The sequence below is a fragment of the Macrobrachium nipponense genome, chromosome 14 (assembly GCF_015104395.2).
Source record: "Macrobrachium nipponense isolate FS-2020 chromosome 14, ASM1510439v2, whole genome shotgun sequence".
Taxonomy (NCBI): Eukaryota; Metazoa; Arthropoda; class Malacostraca; order Decapoda; family Palaemonidae; genus Macrobrachium; species Macrobrachium nipponense.
This window is the reverse complement of record NC_087207.1, coordinates 57320557-57339241: the sequence shown is the minus strand read 5'-3', so window position 1 is coordinate 57339241 and position 18685 is coordinate 57320557. Positions and strand designations below refer to the sequence as shown.

Genomic DNA, 18685 nt, shown 5'->3' with positions numbered 1-18685 from the left:
GAAAGTTTTTAGCCCTAGTGTAGCCCTATTCAACACCATACATGAATTATCTTCATTTTCTCTTTCTAGCCGGAACTGGTTGCCGATATTGGCCTTGATAAGCAAGCCTCTGAAATACCAACAGTCAAAATGACAAAAGAAATTCGAATCTACATAATTATTTCTGAGAAGATTATGAATATAAAAGCACTAGAAAAGATATATTAAATGAAAAATAAAACTGCTAAGGTAATTCTTTGAAATATCTTCATCCACGATAAACAAATACAAAAAACCTTTATCGTGTCTTCATCTAGCTAACAATCAATTAACAATGTATGCCGTAGCTATATAGATGATACATCCATAAACGCATTAAAAGTATCTCTGAAATTATTTCAAAAGTAGAAGGTTTCCGTCCATACTGTATATGCACCCACAAACGCATATCAAAAGCATATCATTAAATATTTTTAAAGCGGAAGATACAACCCACAAACATTCATTAACAGCATCTCAAGAATTATTTTAAAACCGTAAGTCATTATGATTTCTATACTGTGTACTACACATACAGACACATCAACAGCATCTCAAAAATGATTTTTAAGTGGAAGATATATGATGTCTATGCTATATATATCTTAAAACACGTTGTATCTCAAAAAAAAAAAAAGATAAAAAACGGAAAATAGCTACATGATGGAAATCTGTAGGTACTACACCCATAAAGACGTTAAAGGTATCCAAATGAAATATTTTAAAAGCGGAAAATATATGATGTCTATGCTATACATATCTTAAAAACACGTTAAAGATATCTTTAAAAATAAAAAACCCGGAAGATAAGAGCTAGGTACTATATGGTGCCAATCTTTATGTAAGGTGCACCCACAAAGACATTAAAGGTATCCAAAGGAATTATCTTAAAAGCGGATGATACATGATGTCTATACGGCATATATACATAAAAAATGTCTTTAAAAAAATTATTTTAAAGAGCAAGAACGCTATCAAACGATATCTATGACAGCAAATTCCCACCCCTCGCTCCCCCCACCGAAGCAAATCTAGTTGACACATCTCTATTCCACTTACGTCTTGTTTACTTCTGGTCATCAACGGCAGCAGCAGCAGTTCTCTCCACTTGTCAGTCAGAAGAAATTCCCGTCGACGGCAAATTACTCCCTGCCATGTTGGACGCTGGTTATCCCGGGGAATGGTGTCATATCCCGTGACAACTGTTGCAGAAGGCGAGTTTGAACTTAATCCAGTGTGAACTAGAAACTAGGAGGAGGAAAAATATAGAGGCCTATGGATACCAAGGCTGCTGTGCTGCTACTCGGGTAGGTCAGATGACCGTCATGTCAGCTGACTGCGATTGGGCATATAGCCCCAGGCGAAAGGAGCTGGTATTTATACCATATAACTTCGTAGGCTTGTTAATTGTGGTCTGGTGATTGTATAAAGTAGGCCAACTGCTAGTAGGCTATAGCCTAGGCCGTATTTTCGTAAGGCTGAGGTTGGTCCAAAATTTTCTTGCTTCGTCGATTGCCTAATTTGCCGATTTTAATCTTTTGTCTTCCAGATTTAACGTTAATTTGGTTAATCTAGGCTATAGGGTAATAGGTAATTCTAAGTAATGACTCTGAGCCTGCTTTTACCTTGGAAATTGTGTTTTCCTCGAAAATTGCAGTGCTTTTGAAGGAGAAGTAGCTAGCTACTGGATACCTAATGTTCTTTGAACATCTAGATTATCATGATCTAGACAACTAGCTAATAGGTTGTTAACTAAAATATAGGTAGCTATGCTGCGTCTCTGCCGTTCATAGGTACCAGACTAGGCCCACATTCATTAGGCTGTCATCATATTGTTTGTTTGTTAGGTTAGGTTGTATATTAGCTTATAAGGTAAACAACAAAGTAGACTAGCTGCGGCCACCTTAGCCGTGTTCGGACCCACCTTCAGAAAAAGTACTGTAACATCTCCTGACACCGGAGAAGGTCACGAGTCTCATGTCTCAATGGTGTTGCTCTTACGATCTAAGACTCGTGACTGGTGCCCATCTCCGGTGTCAGGACGTGTTAAAAGTACTTTTTCTGAAGGTGGGGCTGAACACGATTAGGATGGCCATAGCTAGTCTACTCGGTTGTTTACCCTAAGTGAGATCTTACAACAAAACAGAAGAGTAGCCTACTACTACCACACCCCTCTGGTTCAATAATTTCCAGTTCACGTGCAGAATTGGTGCCGTGTTTATACCAGGCCCTTGGGGGTAAAAAGATTAGCATAGAAAAAGATAGGAAAAATGAAATTTATGATTATTCAGAAGATGAACTGTATTCATATGGAACAAGTCTGTAGGTGGCCATTTACTTGAAATTCAAGCTTCTAAAGAATATGGTGCTCATCAGGAAATAAGAGAAGGTAAAGGGAAATTCAGCAAGAATAGATCTCACTTATTAAGAATAAAAAATAAATTAAGACATAAAAATGTGTTCAAGTGCAAGGAGAATAGTGTTAGGATTGTAATGTATTGCATCATTGTTTGAACTTTTTGAAGTTCCAATTGCATGGCATACTCAGGGAGACCGTTCCGCAGTCCAGCAGCTGTGGTAATAGTCTTCGCTTTTACTGACCTCTGTTTAATATTTTGTTACTTATGTATCTATTGAATATAGCATTGTTCTTATTTTTTTGTACTTAATAATATTTCTGGTTAAATTTGTATGTTCAAATGCCTCATATTTTATCATTATTACTGCCCATTTTCTAGTCATTCAAGTGAAAATAATCTGTTCAAGGCAGGTAGAATGTGATACCCATAAGTTAGGCCATGAAAGGCTTGAGCAGGTTATATCCCAGTAAATCACTCTGCCACAGTATTCCGTAGTTAATTGGTGGTTCAGGTGTGCAAAGCACCTTTGGCCAGGTAGAACATGGTGCTGTAGGCCAGGATGTACCACTGTAGTTCATTGCCTATTTCATTTTTTATTAAACTCGCTTTTTCCTTCCGTTCCATGGTTTTGCCATCTCATGTTGCACCTTATATTTTATGTAGGTTGGTTTGTATTTTTACCATATTTTACTTTTCCTTTTGATACACTTTTTCCTTTCTAAGAACCTCGGCTTCCCACTCCAGCCTTCCATAATTCTTTAGATGTAGCGGTAGTTATGTTAATGGGTAGGCGTTATCTGTAGAAATAGTGGTTTGGCAAGAAAATTATTAAAAAAGAAAACTATAAAAATAACATCAGGAGTATGAGTATGTTTTGCCACATTATATCATTATTTTTGTTTCCAATGTGTTAATAGAATTTAGTCTATTGTATTTCCATAATATTGATTCCCACTGATTGAATATTGAGAAATGGCGCCTGTATTTTATATTCTTGTTATTGTATATTGTAGTATTTGTTGCTAGGCAGTATGCATGCATTACCTTGGTCCAATTGCATTCATTTAAGATTTGGTCTTTCAGATATTTTTGACATACATTATTACTACTTTGGTTTATGTCTATATTTCTGGCATTTAGGATATAACTGTTGGTTTTCTGCTATGTTACAGACATTGCAGCTATTACTAATTACATAAGTTATCTTGATCACTGTTACTGTATTTCTCCTTATTAGTACATATTGAACGTGATAATTGTATTTTGCAAATTCAGTGATGTTTCCTTCATTTTTGATATCTCAGAAATTGGGTGTAATACTTTTAAACTTGCCATCATTGCACTTCGTGTGGTGCGTTGTTGGCATTACTTAAGGTACTTTGCAGTGTCCCTTCGGCACTGCAACCTCTTCCATTCCTTTGTTCTCTACTTACCTCCATTCATATGCTCTTTCTACCATCTGACTTTCCACCCTCTCTAGCAATTATTTCATAGAGCAATTGCAAGGCTTTCTTCCTGTAACGTCTTCCAAACTTTCTTACTGTCAGTGTCCCTTTCAGTGCTGAATGACCTTATAGGTCCCAGCGCTTGGCCATCGGCCTAAATACTATATGTATTCTATTCTATCAGCAGTTAATATAACTTCCTGTTTTCCTTAATCGTAGTTTTAGCAGTTTTCAGCAATTAGAAAATTCCTTGATTTGCTGCGTAGATTGTTGAACGTAGAATGTTGACATTTTTCAGTAATCTCTGACATGTGCTTTGCTTTTGTTGTAGGGTCAGATGATTGGACAACCAAAATTTTCCTTGATTTGAGTTTGAATTTGTCTACATAACTAGCTACCCCTAGTTCAAGTTTTTGACATGGGTCTCATTGGTCTGGGACAACGGAGCAGAAGGTCTCTAGCTTCCTTGTTGAAGTGGGTGGTGAACAAGTGTACGACTAGACTCCCCCAGAGGCTGAAAAACCTTTTTGCCACATCTTGGTGAAAGGACCATTTGGTTCCTACCAGCTGATCCTGGTGGCTGAGCTTAGTCTGCCACTACATTCCTCTTGCCTTTAATGTACCTGGTTGACAGCTCTACTGAGTGTGTGCTACTGCCCACTTGTGCACCTGCACTGTCAACTGATAAAGCTTGAGAGAAGTGAGCCCCCCTTGCTTGTTGACTTATGCTGCTACTATGATATTGTTGCTCATCAGTAACACACATTGTTGTGGTAGTGTGGGTTTATTTCAGTAAGGCAATGGTTCGTGTGGAAAAAAAAAGTATTTATTTTTAAAAGTTTGATATTGATTTAATTATTATTGATTTATTTTTAAAAGTAAATTATTTTTTTGTTTTATTGTTACAGTTTTTGTTGAGTTTTTTTTTGTTTTTTCTTTTTTGTTATAGGTGTGAAACTTTTCCCCCTTCGTTTGCTTCTTCATGTTTTCCCTACAATGGAGTTAGTTTTAAAGTTATAGTCCCTAATGTATGGTGTAGTGCATTGAACTACTTGAACCTGTTTATTGTGAAAGTACTAAAGTCCCTGGCGTAAAGGGCAAGCTACTGGGTTCAGTGTATAGACTCTCAATGGGATTGAAGCTCTTGGAAAGTGATATTTGTTAATTAAGATATTTCTGGGTATTTGGGACAATATTGAGTATTGTGGTTAATAAGTACATTCCTTATTTTTATTGGATTCAAATCCCTAATGTCATATTTAGTATTGCGGTTAATAAGCATATTCCTTATTTTTTATTGGATTCAAGACTTTAATGTCGTAAAGGGCAAGATATACCTAATATTGGATTTTTTAAAGTTGCTGTTAACACGCTTGTTTTTGTTGGATTAAAGTCCCTAATGTTGTAAAGGGCAAAATATACATATTGATTTTGTAGGATAAGTACCCTGTGGAAAATTCATGTGTGCTTGAGTGGTGTGAAAGTGGTATATTTTTCTTAGAAATTCCTCATTTTCCAAGAAAATAAGAATTGCATTGTATTTCATGTATATATAATCTTATTTTCATTGCTCTGATTTTGGCAACCATGTGTTGGAAAGGGACCAAAATCCCATTGTTTGGCAGTGGTAGTAGCTATAGAATAAAGTAGTATTAAGGAAAATTTGTATGAATAAGGAAAATTTGTATGAATAGCCTTACATAGTTCCACTTGAAACCATCAGCCCATCATATTTGCTGTTGCTCCTAAAAATAAATCTAGTCTCAATATAATTTTTGGCACTTAACGTGGGGCTGGAATCAGTAGAGTAAAGTAGGTCTGTAACTGGCAAGATGGCAGGAGGAGGAAATATGGAAGGTGAGAATGAGATGACGTTGGGGGAGAAGTTGCTTATTCCTCAAAAGGAACGGCTGCATGAGGCAGAATATGCCTCAAGGGTGCAATGAAGAAGGTTGAAAATGGAGATAGGGGAAATGGTGGAAAGGAAAGTAGCCAAAGCCTTGGAAGGCCTCAGTAAACAAATACATAGAACTCTTGTTTGGGATGGTTTTATGACACTTGCCTAGTGTCATGAAATTGGCGTTTTATGGAGCCAAAACGGGCTGAGTTCCAGTTATCGGGCCATAGCATACCTAACAAGAGGTGCCATAAGGGTGCTCATGGCCCGCTATAAATGGAAGAGTTTCGGTTAATGGCGGTTTTCGCTTATCAGCACACCCCCCCGGGAATGGAACCCCCACCGATAACCGGGAACTGCCTGCATTCCCATTAGTGGGGAGGACTGGTCACCAACACTAAACAAGTGAAGCACCAGCACGAATTTTGAGTTTAAGCTGCTGTGTGAGCTAGAAACATAAGCTGTGCAATTACTTGATAAGTAATCTATAAAACTTTTTTCTGGGCTCAGCCGTGTCGCTCCGTGAAATATGTCTCCTTTAGCACTATTTCTAGTAAAATATTGCTATAATACCAGAGAACTGCTAAATTGGACATGTCAGAAACCTCTGACTCGCTCACCTATATAAAAGGTGTCTGTATAAAACTGGGGCGAGTGTTAAACACTACCACAGCAACCCCTCCAAAATCCCTTTTTTATTTATAAAATTTTCATATTATTTAGTAAATAATAAATAATAAGAGAATTAATGTTCTGAATCTACAATTTTTACTTTATCTGTACATAATTTACTTTACATATGAATTGATTGCATATTTATATTTTTCCTTACTTTTCAGAATTATTTTATGGCATCCCAGTTATTTGACAGCTGTTGAATCACAATCCAAATGATGTGCATTGGAGGAACTGCTGAGGAAGGCCAATCTTGCTATCAGTTTTGCAGCCTTTAGACCCAAAATTATGTATAAGCAAGAATACAATTGGAAAATCCATGATTATAAACATTTGAGAACTTTATCTCATAGGAGTGTGCCATACTGGAGATGTATTACATAAGTGATTAGTGTAATGGGGTCTTGTTGCTGCAAGGCACAACCAGAGCCTGGGGGCAATGATGACATGATCATTGAGAGAAGACAAATAGAATTCATCACAGGATCGGTGAGTATTTTCAGCAAATATATGTGTTACTGCTTTTCAGTTTGGCTCCGCTCTTGGTGTTCTAATTTTTCCTGAGTAGAAAGCATTGTTTCTGCCTACAGGGGATAGGGTCATCTGTGGCCACTGTATCTTGTCTCATAAGATCCTGTCTAGGCATGTGTCCCAGATGCTTCATTATGTAGGTATAGTGGTTAGTTTTGATGGGTAACAATAACAACTGCAGTATATATTCAGTTTTGCTGAGGATCATATGTGCCCTCCATGAGCATTAATGGTAGATGGAACCATTTATTCTGTTGTCAGTTACTGTAGGGGCTTTTAATAGTTACAATCAGATGAGGATGTTGGAAGAAATTTGAAGGTTCTTTAAATAAAACTCAAACTTTCCTTAACTCAGTTTATTACCTTAATAATACCATTGTGGTTTAAGACCTTCAACCTTAACTATACCTAACTTAGCCTAACCTAATATTACCCCTACCACTTAAGAACCTAAACCTAATTCGTTTGTGTCACTCCACAGAATTGTTCTATGTTAACTAAGTTACCATGAGCTCTACCCTTAAAACTCTTTTATATGTTTATATGTCCTTTATATGTTATATTTCCTGAAGTGACTACAGGCAGGTTAGGTGAATGCACACCTGAAAGAAATTGTTTATCTTGTCTATTTGGGATTTCCCAGCATTTCACAAGTTTCTCTTTTCCTTGGGACACATCTAACAATAACTAGAGGATGTTTTTGTTTTTTGTTTGTTTGTATGGTGTTTTTACGTTGCATGGAACCAGTGGTTATTCAGCAACGGGACCAACGGCTTTACGTGACTTCCGAACCATGTCGAGAGTGAACTTCTATCACCAGAAGTACACATCTCTCACTCCTCAATGGAATGGCCGAGAATCGAACCTGCGACCACTGAGGTGGGACGCTAACACCATACCAACCACGCCACTGAGGCACTTGAGGATGTTTTTGTACCATCAATTCCTACTGGAAATTGAATAATCAGGACTAGATTCACACAACTGCTTAATAATAATTTTATAATGTTTCCATTAGGAATGTTTGAGAAACACTAGTTTACAATACTTGCTACAAAACAAATTCCTTGTTTCCCGTAATTAATTATATGACCAAAGTTCTTCATCGAAGCCAATATAAATCTATTGTATAGGTGAAGGGGAGCAACACCCACTCACTCAATCCTGTCTGCCGTGAAACTAACTGCAAGTAAAACAAGAAAAACATTAATTTATACAACCACTAAAAAACAAAGCACTACAGCTTCAAAATTCCCTGTTCTCACCAACCTACATAATAACAGAAGAAAAAAAAAATGGACAATTATGCAAATCCAACTTTTTTCTTGCTACCACATTACCATTTTATTTATTGTCTTTTTGTTAATCTTGTAATTTTTAAAATATTACACTATAATTGCTATTGCTTATTATTTACTGTCCTAGATTTTTCCTCTTCATGAAAGGGCATTCAGTTCTTTGGGAATCAGGTGTGTTCCTTATGTGTTTGCAAGTATAATAATAGTAATTGGAGCTCTGCCTCGTCAAGATGGCCATGTTCTCTTTTCTGAATGTGAGGAGTTGAGGCAGTGTATGGCTTTTGTTATACTTCTGTCCCAATTTATCTGAGAAAATGGTAATAGTGACAAAATAATAATAGTGACAAACATTTCATGTATGACTGAGGGTGACAGTAAATTTGGCAGCTGTGATATGAAGTAGGCATGCAGCACTCTGCCTTTGGAAGCATGCCTTTCTATGGGTTCTACAAAATGTTTTTGAATATTGGGAAGACTATGTAGAATGCTTCAGGTGGATTATGGTAGGCAGAAACCAGCTTTGGTCAGTGAGTCAAAGGTTTTTATGGACAACAAGTTTCAAGGTTTGGTAATTGCCCAGTTCAAGAAATGTTGTCAAAATCTTCATAATTTCCAGTGAACAAAGCTATACAATTTTCAAAAAGCTATACTTTGTTAAATAAAATCTAAATTTTATTTTTAGTAAAGACCAATCCTTCAAGCCAGCCCTGTGAGAGCTAAATAAATAATGGCTCAGAATGGATTGTTACTAGAGATCTTGAAATGATCATGCGCAAGGCAGATTGAGTGCAAGGAAGATCTTAAAATAGTTGAGCAAGGCAGATTTTTCTTTCCTTCTCAATATGAGCAGTATTTTTTGCAATATTACTCATATATATAAGGAATACAGGGTGTTTCAGATTATTATAGACTCAATTCCAAAATTAAGCATCAGAAAATTATTCTTTGGATTGCTGCACTTGGAGGAAGTCTGTAACTACTTGCAGAGTTGTATAAAGGAATATTGGATGGTTTCCATTAGCTCTAGGCAGCGAAAGGCGGAGATAAACCTTGGCATAGCTCTCCGTAGGACTCTCTCAGCAGCTGACAAGGCGATGAGAAAGGCGACTTTATACTCAATATCCCTTTTATTCCGCGGTAGCACAGGATCTCAGATGACAAATTAACCTGATTATTAAACACTGACATTTTCAGAATCAAAACTTTTAAGAGGGTAACTGAGGTAACTAAGATAAGCAATACTGCTCTGTTTGTGAGTAGCAGATTCCATGCATAAGATGCTCAATACCAGCCTCTTATTTAACTGATTTATTGCTTTGTAAGTATGTAAATTTTGTATGAGTAGGACATGTGATTGGCAGATTGATTCAGTGCTGTAAGTGGCATTTCAACAACCATGTTTAGTGATGCTTGAATTACAGCATATATTTGCTGTTACTGTATTAAAAAAAATGTTCAAAACTGTTAGACTAATATTTGACTTTTCAGGACACAGAAGACAGCATAAATAGCATTGTTTTGTCAGCTGTGACAGACAAATATGTTTTGGACACTCTTGCCGTCATAAGAACTTTGGTGGACAAGTAAGTATATACATTTTCATTTTAGATTATGTTTTAATTGCTTTTCTCAGTACAGAATTAAGTTTTTACATACCTAACTTACTAAGTAATTTTATAGCTATAGTTTATAAACTAGTAAGGCTGCTAAAATTTGAAATTCACTGTAGCGATTCTTTTGTTTTGGTGTAGGTAAATATCCCTGCCCAATTTCTGGAAAGACAGGGACAGCTAGGCAAAGCTTTTCTATTTCTTTCTGCCACCTGATGGTGAAGGTTGTTAGCTCTCAGCTAAATTTTGGAGTTCATTTTCTTTACCGGTTGTTGATCTGACACAAATTGGTGAAGTATTGTCTGCTTTTTGGTAGCAGCATTAGCCTGTGATAGATTTTTCTTGAAAATATTCTAATTTCACAATTTGGCAAAATTAGACTGTCATTCCATGATTTCGACTTTTTACCGACTGTGACAATGTCAGACGCTAGTACAATTTCCACTTGTTATTGCAGCAAAGGTTGTAAGACGAGATTAACTTTTGCAAAGTATGATTTGCACACTATTTGCTCTACTTGCAGGGATGAAATTTGTTCATGAACATTGTCATGTGAAGTATGTGTAAAATGGGAGTCTAAACAGTGAAAAATTCTTAACTCTCATCCTTGAAAGTTAGAGATAGGAAAAGAAAGGCAACTCATAAGAATAGTAATAAGACTGCAGTTAGTCAGGAATCTGCTAGTAGCATGTAATTGTTGTACCAATTATGTTACCTAATCCCAGTTCTCCTGCTGTTCCACCTGAACCCTTACCCAGCTCCCATGTTTCCACCCCCAATGCCATTGCTGACCTGAGAATTGAAATTAAATAAGAGATTCAAATTAATTGTGCATTCTGTGGCTCAATTAGGGACTTTGATTCATGCCTTAATGGAGTAAGTGAGTAAAACCAGTGTTAATATTGTAAGTGCAGTGTTGGTTGAGGAGCTGGCTACCTGTCCCACAGATTCTCCTATGTGAAGGTCCCTGGCACACTCCCCAGAACCTGAGAGAAGTCATACCAGAGGCCCAAGGGAGGTTGGTAGCATCTGCCCACAGGTAGTTGGCCCCTCAGGGGCACCTGTTACAAAGTCCCAGGCCTCCAAAGTTGTCATTGGTTGATGTCTTTTCAGAAATGGAACGTCTTTCCTCTAGTTCCGATACGTCTAGTCTAGAAGGCAGACATTAGTGGCAGTTTAGTGATGAGTCAAAGCCATTGAAAAGGCCATCTGTGGATGCATCTTGCACCCCTCTGGTGCCTTGCAAGAGAAGCAAGAATCTCTCCAGTAGCATGCAAAGAACCTTGTAGCTTCTGGGACAGCCCGGAACATTTCTCGCCAGTGCACACAGATGAGAAACATATGTTTCCCTCTGTTCAGGATGATGAGAGAAGTCCTGAACAAGTTTAAGTCGCATCAGAATGTGTCGGTGACGTTGATAGCTCTGATTTGGCCACTTAAGGGAGTGGTTCCCTGACTTTCTAGAGTTCTTAGTAGACTTCCTAAAACTTCCTCCACAAAAGATCAATTTGTTCAGACAACCACTCTTCAAGAGGTTTCATCAAGGTTGTCAAATCTAGCTCTGACCCCGTACAGACTTTCAAAAAACTGCTAGGAGTTAAGGGAAGTGCAGACGACAGTCATTGACAGATGTCTTCCAGAATAAGTGGTCTATTTTGTTATCTTGGTGTAGTAGTATGACATCTTGTCTACTAAAACATCTGTAATGTAGATAGCAGATTTTTTAATTTTTCTGAGGAGCTCCAGAGGTGTCTACATCAGCAATTTAAGGATACAGGGCTATGCTTAGTTCTGTATTTTGCCATAGAGGCATAAACCTTTCTACTAATCAAGATATATCGGATCTCATGAGATCCTTGGGTAGGTGTAAGAAGAAAAGTTCCATCTAGTGTGTCATGGAATTTAGACTTGGTTCTAAAGTGGCTGACAGGACCAGCTTTTGAACCTATTAGTTCATTTTTTTTAAAGAACCTTATGAAGAAAACTTTTTGGTAGCCTTGGCAACTGCCAAAAGAGTCAGTGAGATAGATGCAATTGACTGGAGAGTGGGTTTTATACAAGGTGATGGAATCTGCTCTCATACCCTTGGTTTTCTTGCAAAGAATGAGACACTGTCTAATCCCTGGCCAAGCTTTTTTTGAAATTAAGAATTTAGTGAATGTTCTGGGTTTAGAGAATAAGGAGAGAGTACTTTGGTCCGTAAGGGCGTTGAAGTTTTTATCTTAACAGTACTGAATAGTTACAAGGAACATCCAGTAAGTGTGGTGTTCGGTCACAGATCCGTCTAGACCTCTTACGAAGAATACCCCCTTTCATCCTAAGGGATCTTGTTTGAAAAGCTCATGCTCAGATTGATGAAGAGCATTTACAGTAATACCTCAATCTTGTGCGATTCGAGTTGCATGAATTCACAATAGCGCAAACTTTTTATTGGAGCCTTACTAATTATCATATGTGAGTATTTCAGACACGCGAACACACACACATTTTTGAATCTTGGAGAAACCCTGCAAAAATGTTTGTTTAATATTTTTATGTAGTTTATAAGTTTTCAAGCTTTTATGCTTAAATGGAATAACATTTAACAACATTAACAAGTCAGTGATAGCGTTGCAGTACTTGAAAGAAGTGGAAACAGTCTTTAGTAACTGCAATACCTTAGGTCCTGTGCTGTTGGCTGACATGGTATTGCAGGGAGGGAATGTATGAAATATTCTTTTCATCCTGTCTCTTCACCTTGTGTTAGGTCATTGAATTCCAGGGGACCCCGTGGGTACTTGGTACTTGGGTACCCTCCAGTTTATTTTTTTTTTAATGGGTGGGTGTTGGTGTTTTTAAATATTTAGTGTAGGTAATATTCCTTATTGTCTGGTTGTCGTATGTGTTGGTACTGTGTCTAGGGCAGGGGCAAGATTTTTGGCTTTATCAGCGATTGGAAGTGTCCTTCGCGTAAAGCACCCACTTATGTAGCAGGTGAGCCGCGCCTCTACGAAGTAAGAGGAACACCAACCAGAGGCAGTATCTTTCTGCACCAGCTCTCTTACAAGGTAAGTAAACAACAAGCATTATTACAATGCTGGCAAATATTTTATTCTCAAAATCATTACATGAATGGTTTTTAGGAGGTAGAATATATCCATGCTTCCCACCTCCTTTCAATGTGGGAATCATCTATGTAATTACTTGGTAAGTTACATATATAAAAATTACATTTTTATAATAAAATGAAGTTTTATATATACTTACCAAGTAATTACAGAATGGTAGCCCACCCACCTCCCCTAGCATGGACTTAAGGCCTCAACATATTGAAAAGCTTTGCCTAGTTGTTCCTCTCTTTCCCGATAGTGGACGGGGCTATTTACCTACACCAAAACAAAAATATCGCTAGAGACGATTTTAAATTTTAGCTGCCATGCTAGCTTAGAAACTATAGTTATATAATTACTTAGAGTAGTTATATATAAAACCTCATTTTATTATAAAAATGCAATTTTTAGATTTAAGCAATCAGTAGCTTTACTAAAAAATTCCAAATTGATAGTTTGTAACCATTTAATAGAATCAGTCTATGTGAGGTGTTGCTAGCTTTGGTTGAGAGACTTATTAATTTTGGTTGAAAGGATTATGGTTTGGACAATGAAACTTTTCATGTAATTGGTGTGTGGTGTTGAAGACAATGCTAATGGCTTCTGTTTTCCATCAAAATAGTGATCAGGAGCCCCCACCATCAATGCTTAAGCTGCATACTATTGCTGACCAGGAAGCAGGATGGTTGGTAGTTGTGCGATCCATGGTGCAGGTTATTCCTCTGCAAGATCCACTTGGACCTGCTGTTATTACGTTGTTGCTGGATGACTGTCCACTACCAAGCAAGGTTTGTGGTTTTGCAAAACCTTGTACGTATTACAGTGTGCATAATCGTTCACAAAGATTACTTTTCATGTAGAAAATGTCGATTACTTTCTAAGGAAAGAATGACAGGCAAACTGTTTATCCACATTAGTAGTCTATAAAACATTGTGGCCCAGATATGTTCATTAGCTGTAGAAATTCATCCAGGTTAAATTATTGGCCGATATATGAAGGAAGAGTATGATACCGATACCCTAATTATGCATCTTTTTTCTAATTTTCCCTGGACATTTTCAATTTGATATTTTAACTCCTCATAAAGGGATAACTATCAGTGCACCTCACACAGTGCACTGTAGGCATTATTCAAGATTCTTTGCAGTGTCACTTCATCCCCTAGTTGCAATCCCTTTCATTCTTTTCACTGTACCTCCATTCATATTCTTTTTTTTTTTTCCTTCCTGCTATTTACCCTTTCACCCTTTCCTAACAATGTTTTATGGTGCAACTGTGAGGTTTTCTTTATGTTGCATTTTTCGAACTTTTCTATTCTCTTTCAGCCCTGAATAACCTCATAGGTCCCAGAGCTTGGCTTTTGGCCTAAATTCTATATTGCATTCCATCAATATTTTAAGCCGTCACAATTTTTTCCGCCCACTTTCTTCACTCACTGTCATTCTTAATTTTTCATTATTGCAGTAACCCATTGGCCCCAGCTGCATTGCTTTCTTCCTTTTATTTTTTTCTGTTTCCCTTGGTCTCTTCCTACCAAGCTGCCCAACCTATTTTACTTCACCTTATTCCAATATTCACCTTTCATTGTATGAACTAATCCTTCATTGGAGCCATTGAGAGCCCAGAAATGAGAGTAAGTGATTCACAGTGATAATTATGGTTTTATTGCTTGTATTTTCCCATAAATCCCATTATTTATTTCAATCTATCAAAATAGTTATATATGCCTGAGATTTACTCTTAATTAAGTACTTTTATATGTTTCCACAATTAAAGATTTGAATTTTTCTGGATACTACCAGTCCGTAATGAAGTTCAACCTACCTGATGACTTTAGGAGTACCACACTTTCCAGTGCCTTTATTTTTTTTTTCCATCTACAAGTCTGTGGAAGGTCAACTAAAATATATTTCAACCCTGATTGCTGATGTCATTGTTTACCTTGTCTTGCTATAACCAAAGATCATTACATTTTTTTGTTACATGATGAAAGTGAGTTAAAGAAACTCCACATGAATAGCCCAAAAGTCAGTGTAGATATAAGCAGAGTTTACTGTTAAAACAAGATACTGTATTAGTATTATATTATTAATATAGTATTATTTGTTGTAACCAGCAGAAACCTGATGCTGTTGTCTGGCGAGAGGTTTACAAAAAAGCCCAAGCTTGTTGAAATTAAAATTCATGGATCATTAACATTAGCATGAAAAATCGTTTCTTTCTATATTTGCTAGTCAGTCGTAAAGAAAACCAAAGAATGCATAGTGCATGGTGTATGTAGCCTTCTGTTTGTTATAGCATGTTTCATAATAACTCATCTGTTATATGTGCCTGCATTTATAGTCTCAAATAGCATTTATAGTCTCAAATATCATTAGACTCAGTCTTTTGTCTAACCAACGAATGAGGCATGGTAGATCAACAACACTGGTCCCATTTTAAATCACAGGGTTGTATAATTTTCTTACCTCATATTTTGCAAGTGCAATGTTAACCTTTAATGTACAGATATACTACTCACTTGAGTAATAATAAGAGGTTTTGGGTGGTTTACAGATTTACTCATGGTGAGTAACAGTATTAACGCGCCATCAATTTGGAAGGAATCGGGTGGGAAAGAGGTGCCATTTCTTCTATAGCCCATAAATCAGTAATGGCAACTTTTAGGCTGGTTAGAGTCAAGAAACAGGCGGTCATGAACTAGTTGTGACCTTCACTTCAAGGGAGTATGTCAGAATTTGTTACTGATTTTAGCTCTTATCTGCTTTGATATTGTATGAGCTGTAATTATAATTTTACAAAGTAAAATAAATTTATTTATCAGAAAAAGAGCATGTATAACTTGTTAAAATTTACAATTGTCTTGTAAGAGACCCCACAACATCTCTTAGAAGGTAGGGAAAATTTTTTAGAATATTTTTTCATACACATTGTACATTTGCATAACTTCTTTCCATTGATGTGTTTTTTCTTAAATTTGGCAACCTCAAAGTTTATCCGGCCTGGGGTGCTGCGTAATGAATTTTTACCCCGGCTCTAAAAGGTTAAGTAAAGTATATGTTGGCGAACTTCATTGCACTGTATTCTCGGTTTTCATCTAGTTCATTAATACTGTATGCATTCTTTTATGTCGTCACTTTCTCTATTAGTTTTTAAATTATTTATATTAATGTACGTATATTAGCTATTGATTATGTGCGTACATGTTGACATTCATAAATGGTTGTCCGTAGATAGTTCACTATTTGCATCCATATTTTTAATGGGACATGAACTGTGGTGTCAGACCAGTATGCTTTGTTCTAATTCATTGTTAGGCCTGGCTTGCATCTTGGAATTGCTATTTAATAGTGTGTCCATCGGGGATCATTGCCATTAGTGTTTTGTTGTTACCAATTGGAGTGGTGGAGTGGGACTAGTCCTCAAGATTGTTTGTGCTTAGTCTTGTCTCATGTTGTGGTTTATGGTTGTTTATTTTTATATTTATATGCTTTTACCTACTCTCCAATTACTTGGAGAATTTTGTGTGATATTTTTGGTGAATGTTATTAGTGTGTGATTTTTGTACGTTGCACTATGTATGTTTTGTATACTAATGTTTTTTTTCTGTTTGTGACTTTTGTTATAATATTTTTAATATTGTGATGTATTGGTCAAGTATTTTGTGGATCCCCTGAGACCTTTCTCTGTGCATTGGCAAATGAGCTGAGACCTTCCAAATAGTGCTTAACAAGTCTTTATGAAGTCTCTTGACAGGAACTGGCTTGGTGGTTTGGTTGAACTATCGAGTAATAAACTACTCTGCTGCTGTTAGACCAAAGGTTCTGAATCTGTGAACACAGACATATAAATGACTAATTTGGTTACCAGAAAAAATAATTTTTTCTTATGCAACGTCACTATTTTTAACTCTCCATCCATCAGTCATGTTTATAGTATGTATTTCAAAGGAGAGATATATCTGATTACAGATGTGTTTTATTTTTCCTTCCAGGAAACATGTTTATAGTATGTATTTCAAAGGAGAGATATAGTATGTGATTACAGATGTGTTTTATCCTTCCAGGAAACAGTTGTTCATTTATGCAAATTTTTTGAACTGAGCAGTGAAAAAGCAGAAGATGGGTGGAAGGATCCACAACAGCATCGTAACATATGTGTGGTTTTAGGCTGCATTGCTGAGAAGCTTGCGGGTCCAGCTTCTATAGCCCTCCTAACTCACAATACATTGCAGTACTTGGTTGCTCAACTAGTAAGTAGGCTGTTTTGTATAAATAATTTTGTTATTACAGTAGTATTCAGTAATTCTGTCATGGCTATCATGATGTCATGATTTTATTTTTGTGAACTTTATTTGTGTACTAGAAAGAAGGGTTAGGGTGTTATCCAAAATTAATGTTTTTTGTTTTAATTTTACAGAATGAAGAGAACCATCCGTGCGTCATATTGTTTGCTTTAATTGCACTAGAGAAATTTGCCCAAACAAGTGAAAACAAAACCAGTATTAGCCAGTGCTTAGGTTCTGGAATCACCAATCCTCTAAGAAAACTTGAGAGTTGGATGGACCATACTGATTATGTCCATTGTCAAGTTGGATTTTGTGCGCAGTGGTGCTTAGATAATTTATGTAAGTTGATATTTTTTTGCTTTTATTAAATTGTGTTTTGCATAACTTAAAAGATTTCTAGGGCTAGTTTTATTTGTGAAAAGTATTCTCTGAAATGTGTTAGTGTAAGGAGGAAACATTGCTACTGTCATTCAAAGCAATTATCAGCTGGCCTTACATAGCAAACTTCAGGCGTTACTATGGTTCTTAGTATTTGTATCCCTTCAGCTCCTACTACAACACTTATTTTGCACTTACCTTTCATTTGCTGTGTTCCTATCTGACTTTCTAGTTCCTTTTCATAATCCTATTCCAGCTTCACCCTCTTATCATACAGGTTATTTGGTTACAATCTGGCATGAACATATGTAGGTATTCACTTGGAGCTAGGTGGGTGAGGTTGGGAGGCATGCCTCCTTTCCCAAAACTCGAGTAGCCGTCAGGGTCCATATTATAGGAATGAGATAGCAGATAATGTCCATTCCAGTATACTAACTTAAGCCTCAAGGGCTGTATGACATGAGACTCTGCTGGATTCTTTATAACACCCTGTCTCTTGCTTTCTTACGTAAATCATCTAACCAAACCCAAATTCCTTCATGGTTCTTGTCCAAGGTGTTTGTCATTAAATTTAGATTACAACTAACCATCAGTATACACACAACGCTTAATACCTTTGACATTAAATTTGGATTGTGACTAACCATCAGTATATACACACAACACTTAATACTTTGGTGTAATTTTTTTTCATCTAAGATATATATTTTTATGGTGGGCCATAACTTCTCAGAACTTTCCAGAGCATTTCCCTGCTAACGTTTTAGCTCTATGAAAACACATGAAGGCCATAATGAGAGGTTAGTTGAATTCCTCACATTTCTTATTGGCTCAACATGAAAGTTTGATCACTACATATAATCAAGAACCTATGGAGTGCCCATGCTGCCAGTTCATGTAAACATAGTACCACTAATTGCCACAGTTCCTCAAATCTTTTTTCTTTAGTAATTTTAGAATTATTCCCACTCCCAGTCACTTAGCTTATCTACAGCTACTTGAATGCTTTAGCTCTTATAAATGGTTCCACCCTCAAAATTTTGCTGATATTCCATCGAGACCAAGTGAATTCTAGTTTATATTTATTACATTATC

General features: G+C 36.7%; 1 protein-coding gene across 3 annotated transcripts in view; it reads left to right on the top strand.

The window, feature by feature from the left end:
* Nucleotides 1-1059: 1059 nt before the first annotated feature.
* Nucleotides 1060-18685, top strand: part of LOC135226528 (RING finger and SPRY domain-containing protein 1-like) — a 42804-nt gene continuing 25178 nt past the window's right edge. Inside the window, exons 1-6 of one of the 3 annotated variants that reach the window (XM_064266171.1) lie at nucleotides 1060-1232; nucleotides 6560-6884; nucleotides 9713-9807; nucleotides 13546-13711; nucleotides 16991-17176; nucleotides 17344-17551. In XM_064266171.1, coding sequence (XP_064122241.1) covers nucleotides 6792-6884; nucleotides 9713-9807; nucleotides 13546-13711; nucleotides 16991-17176; nucleotides 17344-17551 — 748 coding nt within the window. In that variant the 5' untranslated portion in view covers nucleotides 1060-1232; nucleotides 6560-6791. Of the gene's footprint in view, nucleotides 1392-6559; nucleotides 6885-9712; nucleotides 9808-13545; nucleotides 13712-16990; nucleotides 17177-17343; nucleotides 17552-18685 lie in introns of all 3 variants that reach the window. The other 2 variants (XM_064266172.1, XM_064266173.1) reach the window with 2 other exon arrangements.